Source organism: Lithobates pipiens, unplaced genomic scaffold, assembly GCF_037356315.1.
Source record: "Lithobates pipiens isolate NorthernLeopardFrog02 unplaced genomic scaffold, aLitPip1_a1.2 Scaffold_27, whole genome shotgun sequence".
NCBI classification, from domain to species: Eukaryota; Metazoa; Chordata; class Amphibia; order Anura; family Ranidae; genus Lithobates; species Lithobates pipiens.
This window is the reverse complement of record NW_027507788.1, coordinates 12,674,255-12,696,694: the sequence shown is the minus strand read 5'-3', so window position 1 is coordinate 12,696,694 and position 22,440 is coordinate 12,674,255. Positions and strand designations below refer to the sequence as shown.

The 22,440-nt window shown below is 42.7% G+C and overlaps 1 protein-coding gene and 1 long non-coding RNA gene across 10 annotated transcripts in view; one reads left to right on the top strand and one right to left on the bottom strand.

Moving 5' to 3' along the window:
• Positions 1–22,440, bottom strand: part of LOC143933537 (uncharacterized) — a 483,729-nt gene that overhangs the window by 311,715 nt on the left and 149,574 nt on the right. For all 9 annotated transcript variants that reach the window (XR_013263113.1, XR_013263115.1, XR_013263118.1 and 6 more), the window contains exon 2: positions 8,590–8,987. This is a non-coding gene — a long non-coding RNA (uncharacterized LOC143933537). The remainder of the gene's footprint in view (positions 1–8,589; positions 8,988–22,440) is intronic.
• Positions 13,711–21,744, top strand: LOC143933536 (uncharacterized). Its single transcript, XM_077456450.1, has 4 exons — positions 13,711–13,771; positions 15,722–15,988; positions 20,586–20,769; positions 21,164–21,744. Exons 1-4 carry the CDS (start codon positions 13,720–13,722, stop codon positions 21,312–21,314), a joined length of 654 nt encoding a protein of 217 aa, XP_077312576.1. The 5' UTR covers positions 13,711–13,719; the 3' UTR covers positions 21,315–21,744.

The following is a 22,440-nucleotide window of genomic DNA, read 5'->3' as shown; positions in this document are numbered from 1 at the left end:
TCCGATCGTGTGGACAAGGCATATAGGGTTTAGTGCTGAGCAGTGCGGGGTGTACCAACATGGCCAGCTTCTTTCAAGCCTGGACACAGAGGCTTACAGGATACAGAGCCTAATGCCCCGTACACACGGTCGGAAATTCAGACGGAAAAGGTCCGATTGGATTATATTTTTGGGAAAATCTGATCGTGTGTGAGCTCTATCAGACTTTTTCCGTTGGAAATTCCGACGGAAAAAATTTGAGAGCAGGATCTCACATTTTCCGACAAAAAAAAATCAGATCAGACTTTTTCCGATCGTTTGTAGAGAATTCCAATCGGACAAAGTGCCACGCATGCTCAGATCAAATTACGAGACCAAAGCTATTGGCTACTGGCCGCAACGTACTGCCGTCGTAACAAAAAACGTCATCACGTTCCGAACGATCGGATTTTCCAACAATTTTGTCCGACCGTGTGTATGCAACACCAATTTAGGACAAAATCCGTTGGAAAAAATCGGATGGATTTTGTTGTCGGAATGTCGGACCGTGTGTACAAGGCATTTTTCTGTATCATACTGCGCCATGCTCTACATCGTTGTATGTGGGACACTGTTTTGCAAACATTTCACTTACAATTATATTATTGGGTCTAACTGCATTGTTTGTATTCTGTGTAACTCAAGTAATGTAAATGCCGTCCTTCCAAAGATTGCAATCCAATATTTACTAACCACTTAGAAATATTCAAAATCTCGTTATTGCCTGTTACAGTTCTTTCCTGTATATGGACTGCCAGACACAGAGCTAAACTTATGCTTACACATTTTAATTTATAAGGCATAGCAACAACATAAAATGTAAAAATTACCAACAGTACGCCTACATATATAGACACCTGATCATTACACCTATCTATATGATCAATAGTATGTGCAAACCTGACCATCACATCTACCTATGTGGACACCTGACCATCACATCTACCTATGTGGACATCTGACCATCACATCTACCTATATGGATACCTGACCATCACATCTACCTATGTGGACACCTGACCATCACATCTACCTATGTGGACATCTGACCATCACATCTACCTATATGGACACCCACACCTGACCATCACATCTACCTATGTGGACACCTGACCATCACATCTACCTATGTGGACATCTGACCATCACATCTACCTATGTGGACACCTGACCATCACATCTACCTATGTGGACACCTGACCATCACATCTACCTATGTGGACATCTGACCATCACATCTACCTATGTGGACACCTGACCATCACATCTACCTATGTGGACACCTGACCATCACATCTACCTATATGATCAATAGTAATATATGGACTCCTGTCCATGCCACCTATTTATATAACCAATAGTATGTGGACACCTGACCAACACACGTAACTATATGACCACCTAATCATTACACCTATCTATATGAACAACAGTATGTGCAAACCTGACCATCACACCAACCTATTTGTGGACATCTGACCATCAAGCCTACCAATATGACCAATAGTATGTGGACACCTGATCATCACACCTACCTATATGGGGACTTGATCATTACACCTGCCATTATTCTTACCTGACAATAACACCTACCTATATGACCGCTATTATGTGGACAGCTGGCCATCACACCTGTCTATTTGTGGACATCTGACCATCACACCTACCGATATAGACACCTGACCATTACACTTATCTATATGACCAGAGTATGTGGACACTTTACCGTCACACCTACTTATATGGTTACCTGACCATCACACCTATCCATATGACCAATAGTATATGGAAACCTGGCCATTTACCTATATGGACACCTGACCATCCCACTTATTTATATGGTCAATTCAAAAGACCTAGGAACGATGCCTAAAGATTATTAGGACTTTGCTAAATTAATGTGTTGGGTGTGTGTTATCACTTATAGGGAAGGGTGTATTCAAAGCGTTCCTCTCAGTCTGGTTACCTCCATCTGGACTGCAGCAACTAGAAGGAGTATATTGGGGAAGTCTCAGAATTACCTGCCACTAAATTTCCTCCCTAATCAAAGGCACTCCAGGAAAAAAAGTGTCCCTAATCTTTCTATTCTAACTGGACCCAAAAACTGTCCTATGCTGCAGTATAATAATCAATCCTATCCCTGATCTAGGAGATCAGCCAGACTGATCCAAACCCTTCCCCACCAAATATATCCCCATGTTGAAGTGATCTCGCACCAAAACCTGTGAACCCAAAATACCCCGAACGTGTTTCACTCAAAAATAGAGCTTCGTCTGGGGCGCAACAAATAAATCATAAGTGCCCAAAGAATAAAGTGCTATAAACACCACATGGCAAATGGCGACTCTTCTCTAAGCTTCTCTAATATTTCTTAAAATGGCCGCTCCTAATAGGACCCGGCGCCATCTAGTGGTTCTTTAATGGAACATCTTTTGTCCCTATTATTTTGTTTATTTTATTATTTATTTTTATTTATTATATATATATATATATGCCATCTCAAAAGTAATTTTTCCTCCCATCAAAATATAATTTTCCAGCAGGAGTCAGCATTTTGTGCTAAACACATCTCAGTCCCAAATCAATATTATAAATATATTTTTAAATTTGAGAATGCTACAAGATACTACTCCCCCCACAAAAGTTAAGTAGGTGAAGCCTTCGTTTATTCCCTGTGGGGGTAGGTGATCCCAGCCGAAAGATCCATTTGGCTTCTATTTTTAATAATCTTTTGTCTAGATCTCCTTTTCTCCGACCCAATTTGATCTGCTGGACCACTCAAAAGGACAGACCATCAGCTTTTCCATTATGCTTTTGTAACATATGTCTCCCAATTGGTCTGTCGTTTTTTGGTTCCACATCATTTATGTGTTCCAGAAACCCTACGCCTCAATTGGCGAATTGTTTTACCGACATACAAGAGTGGACAGGGGCATTTTGCTATGTATATTATGCCTTATGCACTGCAGTTGTAAAAATATGTTATATCAATCTTTTCTCAAAATTTGCCGTCCCCTCAAAATAACTCAACACACAGCTATTAATGTCTAAACCGCTGGCAACAAAAGTGAGTACACCCCTAAGTGAAAAAGTCCAAATTGGGCTCAATTAGCCATTTTTCCCTCCCAGTGTCATGTGACTTGTTAGTGTTGCAAGGTCTCAGGTGTGACTGGGGAGCAGGTGTGTTAAATTTGGTGTTATCGCTCTCACTCTCTCATACTAGTCACTGGAAGTTCAACATGGCACCTCATGGCAAAGAACTGTCTGAGGATCTGAAAAAAAAAAAGAATTGTTGCTCTACATAAAGGTGGCCTAGGCTATCAGAAGATTGGCAAGACCCTGAAGATGAGCTGCAGCACGGTGGCCAAGACCATACAGCGGTTTAACAGGACAGGTTTCATTCAGAACAGACCTCGCCATAGTCGACCAAAGCAGTTGAGTGCACGGGCTCAGCGTCATACCCAGAGGTTGTCTTTGGGAAATAGACGTATGAGTGCTGCCAGCATTGCTGCACAGGTTGAAGGGGTGGGGTGGTCAGCCTGTCAGTGCTCAGACCATATGCCGCACACTGCATCAAATTGATCTGCATGGCTGTTGTCCCAGAAGGAAGCCTCTACTAAAGATGATGCACAAGAAAGAGTGCAAACAGTTTGCTGAAGACAAGCAGACTAAGGAGATGGATTACTGGAACCATGTCCTGTGGTCTGATGAGACCAAGTTAAACGTATTTGGTGTCAGATGGTGTCAGGCGTGTGTGGCGGCAACCAGGTGAGGAGGACAAAGACAAGTGTGTCTTGCCTACAGTCAGGCATGGTGGTGGGAGTGTCATGGTCTGGGGCTGCATGAGTGCTGCCGGCACTGGGGAGCTACAGATCATTGAGGGAAAAGGTAAAGGTGATGGACTGGCCAAGCGTGTCTCCAGACCTAAACCCTATTGAGCATCTGTGGGGCATCCACAAATGGAAGGTGGAGGTGCACAAGGTCTCTAACATCCACCAGCTCTGTGATGTCATCATGGAGGAGGGGAAGAGGACTCCAGTGGTGACCTGTGAAGCTCTGGTGACCTCCATGCCCAAGAGGGTTAAGGCAGTGCTGGAAAATAATGGTGGCCAAACAAAAATATTGACACTTTTGTCCCAATTTGGACATTTTCACTTAGGTGTTTACTCACTTTTGTTGCCAGCGGTTTAGACATGAATGGCTGTGTGTTGAGTTATTTTGATGGGACAGAAAATTGACACTGTTATACAAGCTGTACACTCACTACTTTACATTGTAGACAAGTGTCATTTCTTCAGTGTTGTCACATGAAAAGTTAGAAGAAAAGATTTACAAAAATGTGAGGGGTGTACTCACTTTTGTGAGATATTGTATGTACCTACTGTAAAGAGCTTCATCAATCCCAAAACTTTAGAAAAGATTGATATGACATCTTTTTACAACTGCAGATGGACAGAAGGCGTAATATATGTAGCAAAAAGCACCTGTCCACTCTTGTATGTCGGTAAGACAATTCGCCAATTGAGGCGTAGGGTTTCTGGAACACATAAATGACGTGGAGCCAAAAAAATAAAACAGACCAATCGTGAGACATATGTTACAAAAGCATAATGGAAAAGCTGATGGTCTGTCCTTTTGAGTGGTCCAGCAGATCAAATTGGGTCGGAGAAAAGGAGATCTAGACAAAAGATTATTAAAAAACAGAAGCCAAATGGATCTTTCGGCTGGGATCACCTACCCCCCACAGGGAATAAACGAAGGCTTCACCTACTTACCTTTTGTGGCGGAGTAGTATCTTGTAGCATTCTCAAATTTAAAAATATATTTATAATATTGATTTGGGACTGAGACGTGTTTAGCACAAAATGGTGACTCCTGCAGGAAAATTATATTTTGATGGGAGGAAAAAATACTTTTGAGATGGCATATATATAATAAATAAATAAAAAATAAATAATAAAATGAACAAAATAATAGCGAAAAAAGATGTTCCATTAAAGAACCACTAGATGGCGCCGGTCCTATTAGGAGCGGCCATTTTAAGAAATATTTATAAATAGCTTAGAGAAGAGTCGCCATTTGCCATGTGGTGTTTATAGCACTTTATTCTTTGGGCACTTATGATTTATTTGTTGCACCCCAGACGAAGCTCTATTATTGAGTGAAACGTGTTAGGGTTATTTTAGGTTCACAGGTTTTGGTGCGAGATCACTTCAACATGGGGATATATTTGGTGGGGAAGGGTTTGGAACAGTCTGGCTGATCTCCTAGATCAGGGATAGGATTGATTAGTATACTGCAGCATAGGACAGTTTTGGGGTCCAGTTTGAATAGAAAGATTAGGGACACTTTTTTCCTGGAGTGCCTTTGATTTGAGAGGAAATTTAGTGGCAGGTAATTCTGAGACTTCCCCAATATACTCCTTCTAGTTGCTGCAGTCCAGATGGAGGTAACCAGACTGAGAGGAACGCTTTGAATACACCCTTCCCTATAAGTGATAACACACACCCAACACATCAATTTAGCAAAGTCCTAATAATCTTTAGGTCTTTTGAATTGACCATATAAATAAGTGGGATGGTCAGGTGTCCACATAGGTAAATGTGATGGCCCAGTTTCCATATAGTATTGGTCATATGGATAGATGTGATGGTCAGGAGACCCTATAGATAGGTGTGATGGTCAGGTGACCCTATAGATAGGTGTGATGGTCGGGTGACCCTAAAGATTGGTGTGATGGTCAGGTGACCCTATAGATAGGTGTGATGGTCAGGTGACCCTATAGATAGGTGTGATGGTCGGGTGACCCCATAGATAGGTGCGACAGTCGGATGACCCTATAGATAGGTGTGATGGTCAGGTGACTCTTTAGATAGGTGTGATGGTCAGGTGACCCTATAGATAGGTGTGATGGTCAGGTGACCCTATAGATAGGTGTGATGGTCGGGTGACCCCATAGATAGGTGCGACAGTCGGATGACCCTATAGATAGGTGTGATGGCCAGGTGACCCTTTAGATAGGTGTGATGGTCAGGTGACCCTATAGATAGGTGTGATGGTCAGGTGACCCTATAGATAGGTGTGATGGCCTGGTGATACTATAGATAGGTGTGATGGTCAGGTGACCCTATAGATAGGTGTGATGGTCGGGTGACCCTATAGATAGGCGTGATGTCGGGTGACCCTATAGATAGGTGTGATGGTAGGATGACCCTATAGATAGGTGTGGTGGTCGGGTGACCCTATAGATAGGTGTGATGGTCGGGTGACCCTATAGATAGGTGTGATGGTCAGGTGACCCTATAATTAGGTGTGACGGTAAAGTGTCCACATACTCTGGTCATATAGATAAGTGTAATGGTCAGGTGTCACCCTTCCCTATAAGTGATAACAAACACCCCCCAACAAATCAATCTAACAAATAATCTTTAGGTGTCATCTCTAGGTCTTTTAGTGTGTTGGCTTTTGCACCTTGTTTTGAAATGATTAAATTACCAAAAAGAGGGACAAATAATTGACATGTAAGAGGCCATTGTTCAATTGAGTTTTCTATAGGCTCACCTGACCATCACACTATATGCCCAAATGTATATAGATCCCCTTGTAAATACTTAAGCTCAGGTGTTTCCAGTGAAGGGCGCTGTTAACACTACAGCTTAACCACTTGCCTACCGGGCACTTTCATCCTCTTCCTGCCCAGGTCAACTTTCATCTTTCAGCGCTGTTGCACTTTGAATGACAACACTGTACCCAAACTAAATTTGTATCACTTATTTCACTTAAAGCGGGAGTCCGTCGGGACTCCGCGTTTTTTTTTTTTTTTTTTTAAAAGCCAGCAGCTACAAATACTGCAGCTGCTGACTTTTAAAATAGTGACACTTACCTGTCCAGCGCGCCCGCGATGTCGGCACCCAAAGCCGATCTCTAGATCGTCTTGTCGGGTACTGCCGCCGCCATCTTGGGTATGGGAATCAGGAAATGGAGCCTTTCGGCTTCATTTCCCGGTTCCCTACTGCGCATGCACGAATCGCGCTGCGCAATAAGGATGGTCCCCGCTGCCTCTGGGATCTGTGTGTTTCCCAGCAGGCAGCGGGGCACTTGCGGAAAGGGGCGGGCACTTGCGGAAAGGGGCGTAATGTACGCCCCTTTCCGCAGAGAGCTATCCCGGAAGTGGGTGCAGAATACCTGTACTGTACAGGTATCTGCACCCCCCTCCCCCCTGAAAGGTGCCAATTGTGGCGCCGGAGGGGGGGAGGGTTTCCGATGAGCAGAGGTCCACTTTAGGGTGGACCTCCGCTTTAAATAGAGATTTCTTAATCACCGCTGGGTTATTTTTTGCTAAACAAATAAAGACCGAAAATAGAAAAAAAAAAAAACTTTTGAATAGTTTGTTATAACATTTTGCAAACAGGTAATATTTCTCCTTCACTGATAGGAACTGGTGAGGCTGCACTGATAGGGGTCGCTGATAGGCAGCACTGATAGGTGGCACAGATGGGCACTGATGAGGCTACACTGATAGGTGTCACTGATAGGCTGCACTGATAAGTGGCACAGATGGGCATTGATGAGGCTGCACTGATAGTTGGCACTTATGGGCACTGGTAGGTGACACTGATGAGGAGGCCCTGATGGGCACTGATTGGCAGCACTGGCAGTATTGGTGGGCACTTATTGGCAGTACTGGTGGGCACCTATTGGCAGCACTGGTGGGCACTGTAGGGACTGCACTGATAATCAGTGCCCTGATTATCAGTGTAGATGTGCCTTTTAGAGAAACCAGTTATCAACTCTCTTCTCCTCTCGTCATGCTGCCAGCATGAGCAAAGGAGTGCCAATAACCAGCTTTTATTTACATCCGTGATAAGCTGAGATTGGACACAGCTGATCACGTGGTAAAGAGCCGCTGATTGGCTCTTTACCTCAATCTATGATCAGCAGTGTCCTTTAGGCACTGTGATCACAGAGCTCACCACACGTGTCGCGCAGTGGGCAATTGGCGGGCACGATCACAAGAGGCCGTCATATGACGGCCTCTCAGAGCTATCCACCCACACTGTAGCCGTCAGTCAGCTATATCACGGTCGGAAAAGTGGTTAAAAGGATGATTTGGACAACTATGCTCTCTCACCCTCATGGTAGGTTTTGGTGAAGACCCTTTTTATTCCAACATGATTGTGCCCCTGTGTACAAATCCAACTCCATGACATGACGTGATTTGACAAGTTTCATGTGGAGGAACTTGGGTGTCCTGCACAGAGCCCCGTCCTCAACCCTACTGAACACTTTTGGGATGAATTGGATCATCAGTTGTGAGCCAGGTCTTCCCATACCACATCAGTACCTGACCCCACAAAATGGGCAAAAATCCCCACAAACACATTCCAAAATCTTGAGGAAAGCCTTCCCAGAAGAGTGGAGGATGTTAAAATCAAGAAAGGGCAACTATATTACTGCTCATGGTTTTAGAATGACGTGTTCGCCCCAACTCATATCGATGTGATGGTCAGGTGTCCATTAACCATAGGGTGTACCAAAATAACGTAAAATAAAAAGGTATACATTACTCACAGTTACTGCAGGATGCAAAACAAAGTTCAGATTATCCAGTAAATTCAGAAGAAGTCCCAAAATGTCAAAATGCCCAACATCAAAAAGAAAGGGACTCCGACCACCATAGGTGGAGCAGTTCTTTCATTTAGTCCATGGAAGCTCCTGTATGTGGTAGGAGAGCCTACCATTGCTTTATAAAAGGTGTGTACAATTATTAACCTGAATATAGGTCATTAATGTTCATAATTGGAGTGTTTTGTGTGGTCAGCAGTTCAAAAGGTGTCAGATATAATGGTTCAGGCATCGCATGGGTCTCTTCAGATGAGTATATGGCTTTCAGATGTGGAGTTTATGTTGGGCTACACCATGCTGTCATCTTGCCAGAGATTTGCATTGCCAGGAGAGATATGAAGATCCTGAAATACAAAAAACAAGATACATAGTTACATATAGTTAGGCCGGCCATACACGGGTCGAATTTTGAAAGAAATTTCTTTTGAAAATCAGAAATTTTGTGCGTTTTGTGATCCGATGGCACCACCATTGATTTCGAAAATTGGCCAAACAAGCCTTCAATTTTGCCTCATGTTTCTACAGAAAAGAATTTTCATATATGGGAATTTTTTCTTTCCTGGAATTATCTTTTGCACATGCGCATTTCTTTTTCGATTAAATTTCTCGAACGATTCTCCCATCATTGATTAGAAAATCGTTCGTTTTTCAAAAAAATTCCAATGTGCCCGATTACTCAAATTCGATGCAGCCCACTAATGGTGTGAAATTCAACTCCAAATACAATCCCATATACACAATCCTACACCCACAGTTGATCCAGAGGAAGGCATTCCCATAGACACACTCCTAAACCTCTTCCCAGAAGAGCTGAAGCTGTTATAGCTGCAAAGGGCAGGCCAACTCAATATTGATCCCTACAGACTAAGCCCCTGTACACACAGTCGGACATTTCGACAACCAAATCCGTCGGATTTTGTCCATCGGATCTTGTCCGAAACTGTTGCATACACATGGTCGGACAAAGTTGTCGAAAAATCCGATCTTTCAGAATGTGATGATGGGGCTACGTTCAGGCTAGTAGCCAATAGCTTTGATGTAGGAATTTGATCTGAGCATGCGTGGCACTTTGTCCGATCGAAATTCTCTACACATGATCGGAGTATGTCCGATCGGACCAGTTTGTCGGAAAATATTTCCAGCAAGTTGGAAAATTTTGTCCGACGGATATTCCGACGGAAACAGTCCGATGCATACCACACACAGTCGGATTATCCAACAACACAGTCCGATAGGACACATTCCGACGGATTCTCCGACCGTGTGTACAAGAGCTAAGACTGGGATGCCAATAGTTCATGTGTGTGTAAAGGCAGGCATCACACTGAGGCATCGGTGGCGGCAAAGCGCCGCTATATTTAGTGGCACTTTAACGTTGTTTTTGCGGCGCTGTTCAGCCCCATAGCTTTTAACCCCCGCTAGCGGCCGAAAAAGGGTTAGAACTGCCCGCAAAGTGCCGCTGCAGCGGCACTTTATCAGCGGTGCTGCTCATTGATTTCAATGGGCAGGGGACGCCTTAGGAGCGGTGTATACACCGCTCCTACAGCGCCTCAAAGATGCAGCTAGCAGGACGTTTTTTAACGTCTTGCCAGCACACCGCTCCAATGTGAAAGCCCGAGGGAGTGAATCAAGCAGCTCTTTCAGGGCGCTTTGCAGGTGCTATTTTTAATGTTATAGAGCCTGCAAAGCGCCTGAGTGTGAAAGTAGCCTTATGCCGCGAATTGTCCGACGAACGGACTTGGCCACACACAGACTCTCCGAAATTTCTAACAGGGTGACGTACAGCACGTACGACGGGACTAGAAAAAGGAAGTTCAATAGCCAGTAGCCAATAGCTTTCTTCTAGTACTTTCTTCAGTGAATGCGTAATTCTTAGTCCGCCGGACTAGCACACTGATGAATGGATTGTCTGCTGAAAGCCAAGTCCGGCGGACAAATTTTGAGTCAAAACTACTTTCTAAGTCCGCCGGACTTTACGATGAAAAAGTCAGCTGGAGCCCACACATTATCGAATTGTCCAGCCTACTATGGTCCGGCGGATCTAGTCCGGTGTTCTGCCTAATAGAGTCCGCCCATCAAATGGTGTCCGCTCCGTACTGCGCATGCGCAGTACGGAGCAGACGAGGCTTCGGAAAAACTCCGAAGCTGAACGGAGCCTGCGCCGTGAGTGGAGGTGGTAGCCCCACCATCCAAGTGGACATAGGGTTGTGAATTTTAGAGGGCCCCTCGCGGGCGAGCTTCGCTCGCCACGCTTTGGGCTCGCCACGCTTCGGGCTCGGCCTCGCTCCGCTCGGCTCTTTTTTATTCTAACTCTATGTCCACTTGGATAGTGGGGATAGAACCTGGACTCACGGCGCAGGCGCCGTTCATCCTCGGCAATTTTCGGAATCTGTGTTCCTGTGTACTGCGCATGCGCAGTACGCAGGGGACACTATCTGATGGAGGACACTATTTTACAAGACACCGGCAGACAATTTGATCATGTGTACGCGGCAGTACTTATTTTCCCTTGCATTTATGTATATGATGTTGGGCTCTGTACATTTCCCTTTGATATGTATGATGGTATTATTTATCCATTCTGCTTTGTAAAACCTAAACATTTCTTTATTATGACTTGCCTTGTTGCCTTTTTATGGAAAGGTATATGTTGATAATATTATTTTATTGTTTGTATACTGATAAGACAAAATAAAGATTACATTTTTTTTTTTTTTTTTTAATGATGTACTTTTGGGGCCAGTTCACACCAGAATGCAGTGCAGGAAACCCACGTTCCATGAGCGTTTCCCACACCGTGTTCAGAATGCAGTGCAGCTGTGTTCTGCAGCGGGTGTCAGTATTAAGCTAATGACACCCCAAATGCAGATCACAAATGCAATGTGTTTGCCCGCACTGGATCGCATGCTACAGAAGTACCCTGTGATCCGGTTGCAGTGAGTTTCTGCAACACTACTTTTAGTTGCAGTGCAATTTCAGCCTATCCAAAATGAATGGGCTGCAATCGCAGCACACAGAACAACATGTGAATCGCATGTGAACATACAACGCATTCCTGTGCAATTACCGGTGTGAGACGTCTCTAAGTTTATTTGGCACTGTGGTTTTAAATATATTAAGGCCTGATACATGGTACAAATCTTTATGTTTGAAACGTATTTTCTATTTATGTTAACGTTAATATTAATGTTAAAAAACAAAACAAAAAAAACAACTGTTTTGTGTAACAAAGTTAATTGTTTAACAATTGTGTTTAATTCATTTATTTGTGAAAGCTAGTATAAAAACAAAGCTAAACACTAATAACAGAAAATAACTTTGGACCAACTTGATTTTCGCTGTTTATTAACCTAAAAGAAAGTGTCCTCTTAATTGTAACAATTAAGTACATGTGACTTAAACATTTCTTGTAGAAACGCGTGTTTTTATAATGCAAGTAATTAAATGGGTGGTCAATAAAAATGCATTTATATCTAGCAGAAAAAAGCTAAATTACTTCAACCACAATGGAGGTTGTTGCTTCCAATTCATTTTACCCGACATTATTGTCATAACTTAAAAAGCTTGATGCGAATTGTTGCGTTAATTTGTTTTGTTGAGCCAAGACATTCCTTAGAGAGACGTTACTCTGGGTTGCACAGATATATATATCCAGTAAATTATATATATATATATATACAGCTGTTTTTCATCCAGTAAATTATATATATATATATATATATATATATATATATATATATATAGTATATACACAACATACATATATATATATATATATATATATATATATATATGTGTGTGTGTGTGTATATATATATATATATTACAGGGAGAGTTGTAGGAGAGAAGTCACCAGCGGTGTTTCTCTTGGTTACATTGTTATAATGGAGAGTTCTATGACAGCATAGATTATTTATCTGTGATCAGTTATTATCGGTGATGTGGGGGGTGATTGGATGTATTGGGATGTGTGTTCCTCTGTGTACTACAGAGTGATCTGTGTGTTTTTGCACCTGGAAACCCTGGAAGCCGCCCAACAACTACAGGTAGTAGCAATGTAGAGGGAAGGAATTGCCATGTCTCCGCTGAATAAAAAAAAAGGAAAGTATTTTAGAGAATGCGAGTCATGACATTGCAAGGTCACTGAAGGTGGGTAGTTGGTCTGCACGCTCCGCTCTCAGAGTATTTCCACCTCCACACCATCCACCATCCAGCACCTCACCACTTCCTATCACCCCACCCCGGGTGTCACCCCTCCCCTCCCCCTCCCACATCTGTCCTCCGACCTCAGCACATTCATGTCACCCTCCATCTCTCCGGAACATCTCCCTCCAGGTAACTTTATATCTGAAACTCTCCTGTGTGATTTATCTATAGATGTGTTATAGGAAGTGTGAAAGACTTTGTATGTATAGGAAGCTGCACATTCCGATCTGGATCAGACTGGTTACAGGAGAGGATCTCTCTCTCTCCCCCTCTTCTCTCTCTCTCTCTCTCTCTCTCTCTCTCTCTCTCTCTCCTCTCTCTCTCCTCCTCTCTTCTCTCTCTCTCTCCTCCTCCTCTCTTCTCTCTCTCTCTCTCCTCCTCCTCTCTTCTCTCTCTCTCTCTTCCCCTCTTCTCTCTCTCTCTTCCCATCTTCTCTCTCTCTCTCTTTCTCTTCCCCTCTTCTCTCTCTCCTCTTCTCTCTCTCTCTCTCTCTCTCTTATCCCCTCTTCTCTCTCTCTCTCTCTCCTCTCGCTCTCCTCTTCTCCTCTTCTCTCTCTCTCTCTCCTCTTCTCTCTCTCCTCTCTCTCTCTCTCTCTCTCTCTCTCTCTCTCTCTCTCTCTCTCTCTCTCTCTCTCTCTCTCTCTCTCTCTCTTCTCTCTTCTCTCTTCTCTCCTCCTTCTCTCTCTCTCTCTCTCTCTCTCTCTTCTCCCCTCTTCTCTCTCCTCTTCTCTCTCTCTCTCTCTCTCTCTCTCTCTCTCTCTCTCTCTCTCTCTCTCTCTCTCTCTCTCCTCTTCTCTCTCTCTCTCTCATATTTTTTTTTATGTGTATGGTGACTATTTTATTTATCTTATATTTGCAGGTTATTTGAAGATGAACCTTGTTTTAGTTCTGTTACTGATTAACATCACCCAAGCAACACTCGGTAAGTGCACCATTTTATAGAAGGCTCGGTTTCCACTTGTGCGACTTGTTATGCGACTTGGGACGGCAAAGTCGCATTACAAGTCATACCCCATGATTTCCAATGAGTACCGTTCATATCTGTGCCACTTCAAGTCGCAGCGACTCCAAAGTAGTCCCTGCACTACTTTGGTCGCACTTTGATTGCGACTTGAGGTCCAGAGACCTCAAGAATACACAGGCATTGCTTCAAGTAGCATCAAGCAAAAAAAAAAAAAATCCCCTTGCTTCTCATAATTTTTATGTTCATAGCTAGAGTGGCCATACACTGCCTGAGATCCAGCCAGACCAGCAGGGATCAGGTAAAATTGCGATTGGTGTGCGGCCTCGCTGCTGCTTAACAGAGGTTGATTATTTGATCAACTTCTTTTAAAAGGACATGTTGGGAAATTTTCTGTCAATCAGTGGCTGCAGCCAATCAGCTTCAGCCACTGATCAGTGAGAATACAATGCGTCAGCAACGGGGGGAGGGTTACTTCGCTTCACTGCAGCAGTAATTTTAATTCAAATTGCAGAGTTTGACAGGCGTCACCATTCAAAGGGTCTGCTACATATTGAAACTCTTAAGCCTGTGCCCCTGTTGATCTTTTGATGTGCCCCCCCCCCCAAACATCGCACAGGGGTCCTCCACCCCTCAAGCTCGTGATTCTTTGCAAGTGCTGTCAATCAAAGCCAGTGACGAGGGGGATGGGACTTGGGAGCGAGCATGCGTGCGTGCCCCCATGGGAAGTGGCTTCCCATGGGGGCAATGGACAGAGGGGGGGCAAGGAGCATAGGCAGGGTGCCCAAGAAGAGAATTCCATTGCACATTGCATTAAGGGTAAAAACCTTCTGTGCTGCAGCTGCCCCCCAGAGCCCCCCCCCCCCCTTTTTTTACCTGCACCCGATCATTCCAGCGACTCCAGTCGCTGTTTCGGGTCCTCATTGGATAGATTGATAGCAGCAGGTGCCATTGGCTCCCATGGATGTCAATCAAATCCAGTGACACGGGAGCCAGGGGCGGGGCCGAGTTCTGCTGTCTGTGTCAATGGACGCAGCAGCAAGACTCGGGAGCGTGGCCGCACGGGTGCCCCCATAGAAAGCGGCTCTCCGTGGGGGCACCCGATGAAGAGGAAGAGCCAGGAACCCCACCGTGGGACCCCAGAAGAAGAGAATCGGGGCTACTCTGTGCAAAATCCTTACATAGATGAGGTAAGTATATAAGTATAACATGTTTGTTATTAAAAAAAAAAAAAGAAAAAGGGGGGGGGGGGTTTACTGTTCAGCTTTAAAAAAATGTTAATTACTGGAAGCCCATTTTTGGTAGCCCTGAAGCTCAGATACTCTCATATTTGTTGACGTTCCCATTCTATCTAGTTGGTGGAACGCTCCTGCAATGGAGAGCCCTGGGCAGTTGGTTTTTGGTAGGGCGATGTGGATTAGAAGGTACCAAAAGAATTTCACTATCGTTTTATACCTGTACCCTTTAGACCCCTTTCACACCACCCATTGTGTCGGCGGTAAAACGCCGCTATTTTTAGCGGCGTTTTACCGCCGGATTTGCGGCGCATTTCGGCCACTAGCGGGCGCTTTTACCCCCCACTAGCGGCCGCGAAAGGGTTAAAACCGCCAGCAATACGCCGCAATAGCATTACAGCACTGCCCCATTGATTTCAATGGGGAGCAGCGGTGGAGGAGTGGTAAACACACCGCTCCTTCACCGCTCCAAAGAAGCTGCTGGCAGGACTTTTTTCTGACGTCCTGTCAGCGCACCGCTGTAGTGTGAAAGCCCTCGGGGGATCACACTACATACAATGGTGCAGCTTCTTTAGGGCGGATTGCAGGCGCTATTTCTAACGCTATAGTGCCTGCAAAACGCCCTGGTGTGAAAGGGGTGTTATTATTGGCTTATGGGGTTTTTCTTGTCTTTCAGTGCCTTCAAATGCCAGTAAGAAGTGGAAGGTTCTGCAAGGTTCTGTACAGAACGGATTGTATGGATGGAACCTGACGATAAAAAGAGGCACAGAGATCCTGTGTGATATTAAAGCAGCTTCTTCACCCAAGAATGCCACCTGTGAGGACAACCGGTCTCTGGTCTTCCTGCAGTCAAACAACTCCCTAATCCTCATCACAGTAGCTACTAATAGTAGCTATTACCCCCTCGAATACAATGGTGAACCGCTTCACCTAAATCACAACGGTAAGTGGTCATGGTTAAGACAAGAATGTTTATGGCTTGCAAGAAATCTCAACTGAACTTTAAGGGTTCATTCACCTGGGCAGCAGCAGAGGATGGCTTTTTAGAAAGAGGCACCGGAGCGGCTGCAAAACGGTACCGCCACCTCATGAATGCCTGTTTGCAGTGCCGCCCCCCCCCCCCCCCCCCCCCCCCGCAGTCAAAAAAAAGGTACTGGCCGGGCGAGTGCATAGGTTTATTGAGCAGTGCTACCGACATCACTCAAGGAAGCTCAATCCAGCGTCACATCAGCAGGTAGGCAGTATCTCCTGCTGTTGATGTTTGGCAGCTCAGCCTTTTCGTTCGTTCTGGTGGTTAGATGGGGCTGCTGCCACCCCCCCCCCCCCCCTTTTAATCTATATATATATACACTACCGTTCAAAAGTTTGGGGTCACATTGAAATGTCCTTATTTTTGAAGGAAAAGCACTGTACTTTTCAATGAAGCTAACTTTAAACTAGTCCTAACTTTAAACAAATATACTCTATACATTGCTAATGTGGTAAATGACTATTCTAACTGCAAATGTCTAGTTTTTGGTGCAATATCTACATAGGTGTATAGAGGCCCATTTCCAGCAACTATCACTCCAGTGTTCTAATGGTACAATGTGTTTGCTCATTGGCTCAGAAGGCTAATTGATGATTAGCAAACCCTTGTGTAATCATGTTCACACATCTAAAACAGTCTAGCTCCTTCCAGAAGCTACAAAACTGACCTTCCTGTGAGCAGATTGAGTTTCTGGAGCATCACATTTGTGGGGTCAATTAAACGCTCAAAATGGCCAGAAAAAGAGAACTTTCATCTGAAACTCGACAGTCTATTCTTGTTCTTAGAAATGAAGGCTATTCCATGCGAGAAATTGCAAAGAAATTGAAGATTTCCTACAACGGTGTGTACTACTCCCTTCAGAGGACAGCACAAACAGGCTCTAACCAGAGTAGAAAAAGAAGTGGGAGGCCGCGTTGCACAACTAAGCAAGAAGATAAGCACATTAGAGTCTCTAGTTTGAGAAACAGACGCCTCACAGGTCCCCAACTGGCATCTTCATTAAATAGTACCCGCAAAACACCAGTGTCAACATCTACAGTGAAGAGGCGGCTGCGGGATTTTGGGCTTCAGGGCAGAGTGGCAAAGAAAAAGCCATATCTGAGACTGGCCAATAAAAGAAAAAGATTAAGATGGGCAAAAGAACACAGACATTGGACAGAGGAAGACTGGAAAAAAGTGTTGTGGATGGATGAATCCAAGTTTGAGGTGTTTGGATCACAAAGAAGAACGTTTGTGAGACGCAGAACAAATGAAAAGATGCTGGAAGAATGCCTGACGCCATCTGTTAAGCATGGTGGAGGTAATGTGATGGTCTGGGGTTGCTTTGGTGCTGGTAAGGTGGGAGCTTTGTACAGGGTAAAAGGGATTCTGAATAAGGAAGGCTATCACTCCATTTTGCAACGCCATGCCATACCCAGTGGACAGCACTTGATTGGAGCCAATTTCATCCTACAACAGGACAATGACCCTAAACACACCTCCAAATTGTGCAAGAACTATTTACAGCAGAAGCAGGCAGCTGGTATTCTATCAGTAATGGAGTGGCCAGCACAGTCACCAGATCTGAACCCCATTGAGCTGTTGTGGGAGCAGCTTGACCGTATGGTACGCCAGAAGTGCCCATCCAACCAATCCAACTTGTGGGAGCTGCTTCTAGAAGCGTGGGGTGCAATTTCTCCAGCTTACCTCAATAAATTAACAGCTAGAATGCCAAAGGTGTGCAATGCTGTAATTGCTGCAAAAGGAGGATTCTTTGACGAAAGCAAAGTTTGATGTAAAAACAATGTTATTTCAAATACAAATCATTATTTCTAACCTTGTCAATGTCTTGACTCTATTTTCTATTCATTTCACAACGTATGGTGGTGAATAAGTGTGACTTTTCATGGAAAACACAAAATTGTTTGGGTGACCCCAAACTTTTGAACGGTAGTGTATATATATATATATATATATATATATATATATATATATATATATATATATATATATATATATATGTATATGTGTATGTATATATATATATATATATATATATATATATATATATATATATATATATATATATATATATATATATATATATATACACAGCCAAATGTGTTATTTAAGCATCCTGTCTTCTTTTTGCTGTATGGCATTCCAGAGCATCTAAGTAGCTTTTATCAGTCCCTAAGGGTCTGATCACATGGCAGCATACCCCCCCCCCCCCCCCCCCAACTACATGTGTGTTTCTTTTTCTTTCTTAGTTTGGACGGCAGCACCCCCCCCCCCCCCCCCCCCAACTACATGTGTGGTTTTTTTTTTCTTTCTTAGTTTGGATGGCAGCATTACCCCCCCCCCCCCCCCTCTCCTTTTCATTTAGAGGAGCACTCATTACTCTGCCTGGCTGCTCTCTGCATCACCGACTGGGCCAATTCATGTACACCCACTAATATACAAGAGACTAAGCAGAGAGGATTGGGGGTGACCACCATGGAGTTATAGGGGAGAGGGGGGCATTGTATGTTTAGCTATCCACTGTGCACAAAAAACACAGGATAGCTGAAAAAAAACTCTACACCATAATTCCCCCCCCCCCCCCAATCAAATTATTTTGACCAGTGCACAAAGCAAGGTCCATAAAGACCATGATGAGCAAGTTTGGGGTGGAGGAATATGACTGACCTGCACAGTTTCCTGACCTCAAACCAATAGAACACCTTTGGGATGAATTAGAGCAGAGACTGCGAGACAGGCCTTCTTGTCCAACATCAGTGCCTGGCCTCACATTATTTTATTTTTTCTATTTTTATATATATTTTTTTATATTTTTTATTTTTTATATATATGTATGTATGTATGTATGTATGTGGGTTCTAAGTAATGTCTAGCAATTTCTAACAAAAAAAAAATTCTCACTTGAGCCCACACGATTGGATTCTCCGACAATATAATCTGATCGGACCTTTTCTGTCTGAACTTCCAACGTGTGTAAAGGGCATTATAGTGGAACTGCGATATTACTTTTTTGAGGACCAGTGACACTAATACAGTGATCGGTGCTAAAAATATGCACTATCACTGTACTAGTCACACTGCCCGCGAAGGGGTTAACATCAGGGGCGATCAAAGGGTTAAATGTGTGCCTGACCGGTGTTTTACTACTGTGGGGGAGGTGCTTGTACTAGGGGAAGGCATGGATCAGTGCCCCTGCTTAGCAGAGACACATGATCCATGCCTTCTTTAGTGACAGACCACTGTTCTGCCTGTGCATCAGCAGGTGGGCATCGAGTCCACCATACCCGCCAATAAGCTTACACTGTGTCTAATCACAGCAGGAGAGGGACGCCGGCGGAGGCGTAAAATATTTCACATTATACAAAAAAATTTGGGCTAACTTTACTGGTTAACTTTTTTTTTTATTATTATTATTATTCAATTAAGTCATTTTTTTTCCAAAAAAAATGCATTTGAAAGACCGTTGCGCAAATACAGTGTGACTTAAATTATTGCAACAACCACCATTTTATTCTCTAGGGTCTTTATTAGAAAAAATATATATATATATATATATATATATATATATATATATATATATATATATATGATGTTTGGGGGGTTCTAAGTAATGTCTAGCAATTTCTAACAAAAAAAAAAAATATTTTAACATGAAAACAACTGTCAGATAAAGGTTTAGTGTTTAAGTGGTTAAATGTCCCTAATTTACATACAGAAGTCTATTCCTTTGATGTAAAAGGCAGATTGATACAATGTTTAATCTTAACATTCCACTGATAGAATGTTTTAAAGCGGTTCTCCGCCTTAAAGTGGAAGTTCCGCTCATGTGATCCCTCCCCCCCTCCGGTGCCACAATCGGCACCTTTCAGGGGGGAGGGGGTGCAGTTACCTGGATAATCCACTTCCGGGACAGACGGCCACAGAGCGCCGCAGATGCCCCCACCCCCCCCGTTGTGTTCTGGGAAACACACTGTTCCCAGAACACAGCGGGGACCAGTACAGACGCGCAGCGCGACTCACGCATGCGCAGTAGGGAACCGGACAGTGAAGCCGCAACGCTTCACTTCCCGATTCCCTGACAGAGGATGGCGGCGGGGGGCAGCAGAGAGACGAGCGATCGCTCGTCATCTGCCGCCGACTTCGCTGGACCCTGGGACAGGTAAGTGTAAATTTATTAAAAGTCATCAGCTGCAATATTTGTAGCTGCTGGCTTTTAATATTTTTTTTTTTAAAGGTGCAGAACCGCTTTAAAAGTTGTCAGACTGCCCAGACTTTGACTTTTGAAGGCTGAGAGAAAAAAGAGCAGAGAGAAAATTCTCTGCATACCGATCAGGAAACCCTTTCTCAAGATCGCAATGGAGAAAAAAATTGCGATAACGATATATATATATATATATATATATATATATATATATATATATATATATATATATATATATATTTATTTTTTATTATTTTTATTAATACATTCCCAATATAAATATAATTATTTTGACTTGTTTTGTTCTAGGGACCTTTGACAGCCGAGAGGAGGCATTGAACTATATTTATTCCGTGGTAAAGCAAAATCTAATAAATCCAACACCCAGAGCAGCTGAAAATGTACCGAACTCAGACCAAAACTTATACTGGCTAATTCTAATACCAATAATACTAATAATATTGGCAGTAGCACTTTTTTGGATGATACAGAGGTAAGTCACAATCTTGGTTTCCTAAACAAAACTTAACACTAAATCTGCTATTACTGATCTTGCCTTTTTTTAAAAAAAATGCTAATTATCTGGCTGTCATGCTCATCCAATACTAGCAGGATGACTGAGCCAAAACAAGTAGGCAGATTGACCAGCTGCACCCTTGGCTCGAGTTAGTGACTACAAACATATTCTGGCCAGAGACAGCCAGGCATCTGGCATTTTCAGAAGCTTTTGAAGTTTTTGTGTTCTGAGTGGGAACCCGGGAGGTAAATCTCCCACGGGTGTAGAGGTCAGTGGCCAGAGACTCAAAGTATTACATCTCAGTCCTTTATTTTTTTCTGTTTTGGATCCTTTAAGACATTTGATGATATATATCATTTTTCTTTTGCAGGCGCAAGAGTGGTATATATTATTGTAAAGAAACAGATCTGCATACCAGTGATGAGGAACGTGAGCCATGCAACAGCCAGGACACAAACACAGCTCAGCCAATCAGCATTACACAAAAAATAGAAATGGGACTCATAGCAATGGCATATTAAAGGGACAAGACATCAGTATGGATTCCATCGACTCAGACTTCCAAACATCCAACGTTTGACCCTTTTCTGGATTTTTTTTTATATGTTTTTCATGCTAAATCACAAGTTGTTTACATGAAAATACACTCAAAATGCACTTAAAGTTATATATTTTCTAAAAGCAGATTTGGAAAGGAATAGTGGTAAATTGAAGTGTTTTTATGTCTTACAATACTTGCACTACTGTATATATCCCCATTTTTTATTTTTTTTGTTAAACTCTAAAAGATTCTTTTGCGTTCAGTAAGTCCATACCGAAGATGTGCCAAAAAATTGTGCATGCCTGCTAAGCTGTGAAGCTTATGGTATCCAAAAATTACGACCGCTTTAACCAGTTCACTATAAACAAAATTTACGTCCCTTTTTCCCCACAAATAAAGCTTTCTTTTGGTGGTATTTGATCACCTCTGCAGTTTTTATTTTTTGCACTATAAACAAAAAAAAGTGTGAAAGTGTAAAAAAATAAATAAATAAATAAATAAATAGAGATATATATATATAGAGATATATATATATAGAGATATATATATATATATATATATATATATATATATATATATATAGAGAGAGAGAGAGAGAGAGAGAGAGAGAGAGAGAGAGAGAGAGAGAGAGAGAGAGAGAGAGAGAGAGAGAGAGAGAGAGATTATATATATAGAGAGCGATATATAGATTATATATAGAGAGATAGATATATAGATAGAGAGATAGATATATATAGAGACATAGATATATATAGAGACATAGATATATAGATAGAGAGATAGATAGATAGATAGAGAGATAGATAGATAGATATATATATATATAGAGAGAGAGAGAGAGAGAGAGAGATTATATATATAGAGAGCGATATATAGATTATATATAGAGAGATAGATATATAGATAGAGAGATAGATATATAGATATATATATAGAGAGAGAGAGAGATATGTATATATATATATATCTATATCTCTATCCTTGCACAATTTTAAATCTTGACATGTTCGGTATCTATTTACTCGACTTAACATCATCTTCAAGAATTGGGTATTATATTGTGTTTTTGTGCACTAAAATACATTTAGGTGTAATTTCTCTTGAAA

Excerpts from the sequence above, each read along its gene's own strand:
- LOC143933536 (XM_077456450.1), top strand. The coding sequence starts at position 13,720 with ATGAACCTTGTTTTAGTTCTGTTACTGATTAACATCACCCAAGCAACA. Across the intron at positions 13,772-15,721 it reads CATCACCCAAGCAACACTCG|TGCCTTCAAATGCCAGTAAG; the intron begins GTAAGTGCACCA and ends CTTGTCTTTCAG. Across the intron at positions 15,989-20,585 it reads GCTTCACCTAAATCACAACG|GGACCTTTGACAGCCGAGAG; the intron begins GTAAGTGGTCAT and ends GTTTTGTTCTAG.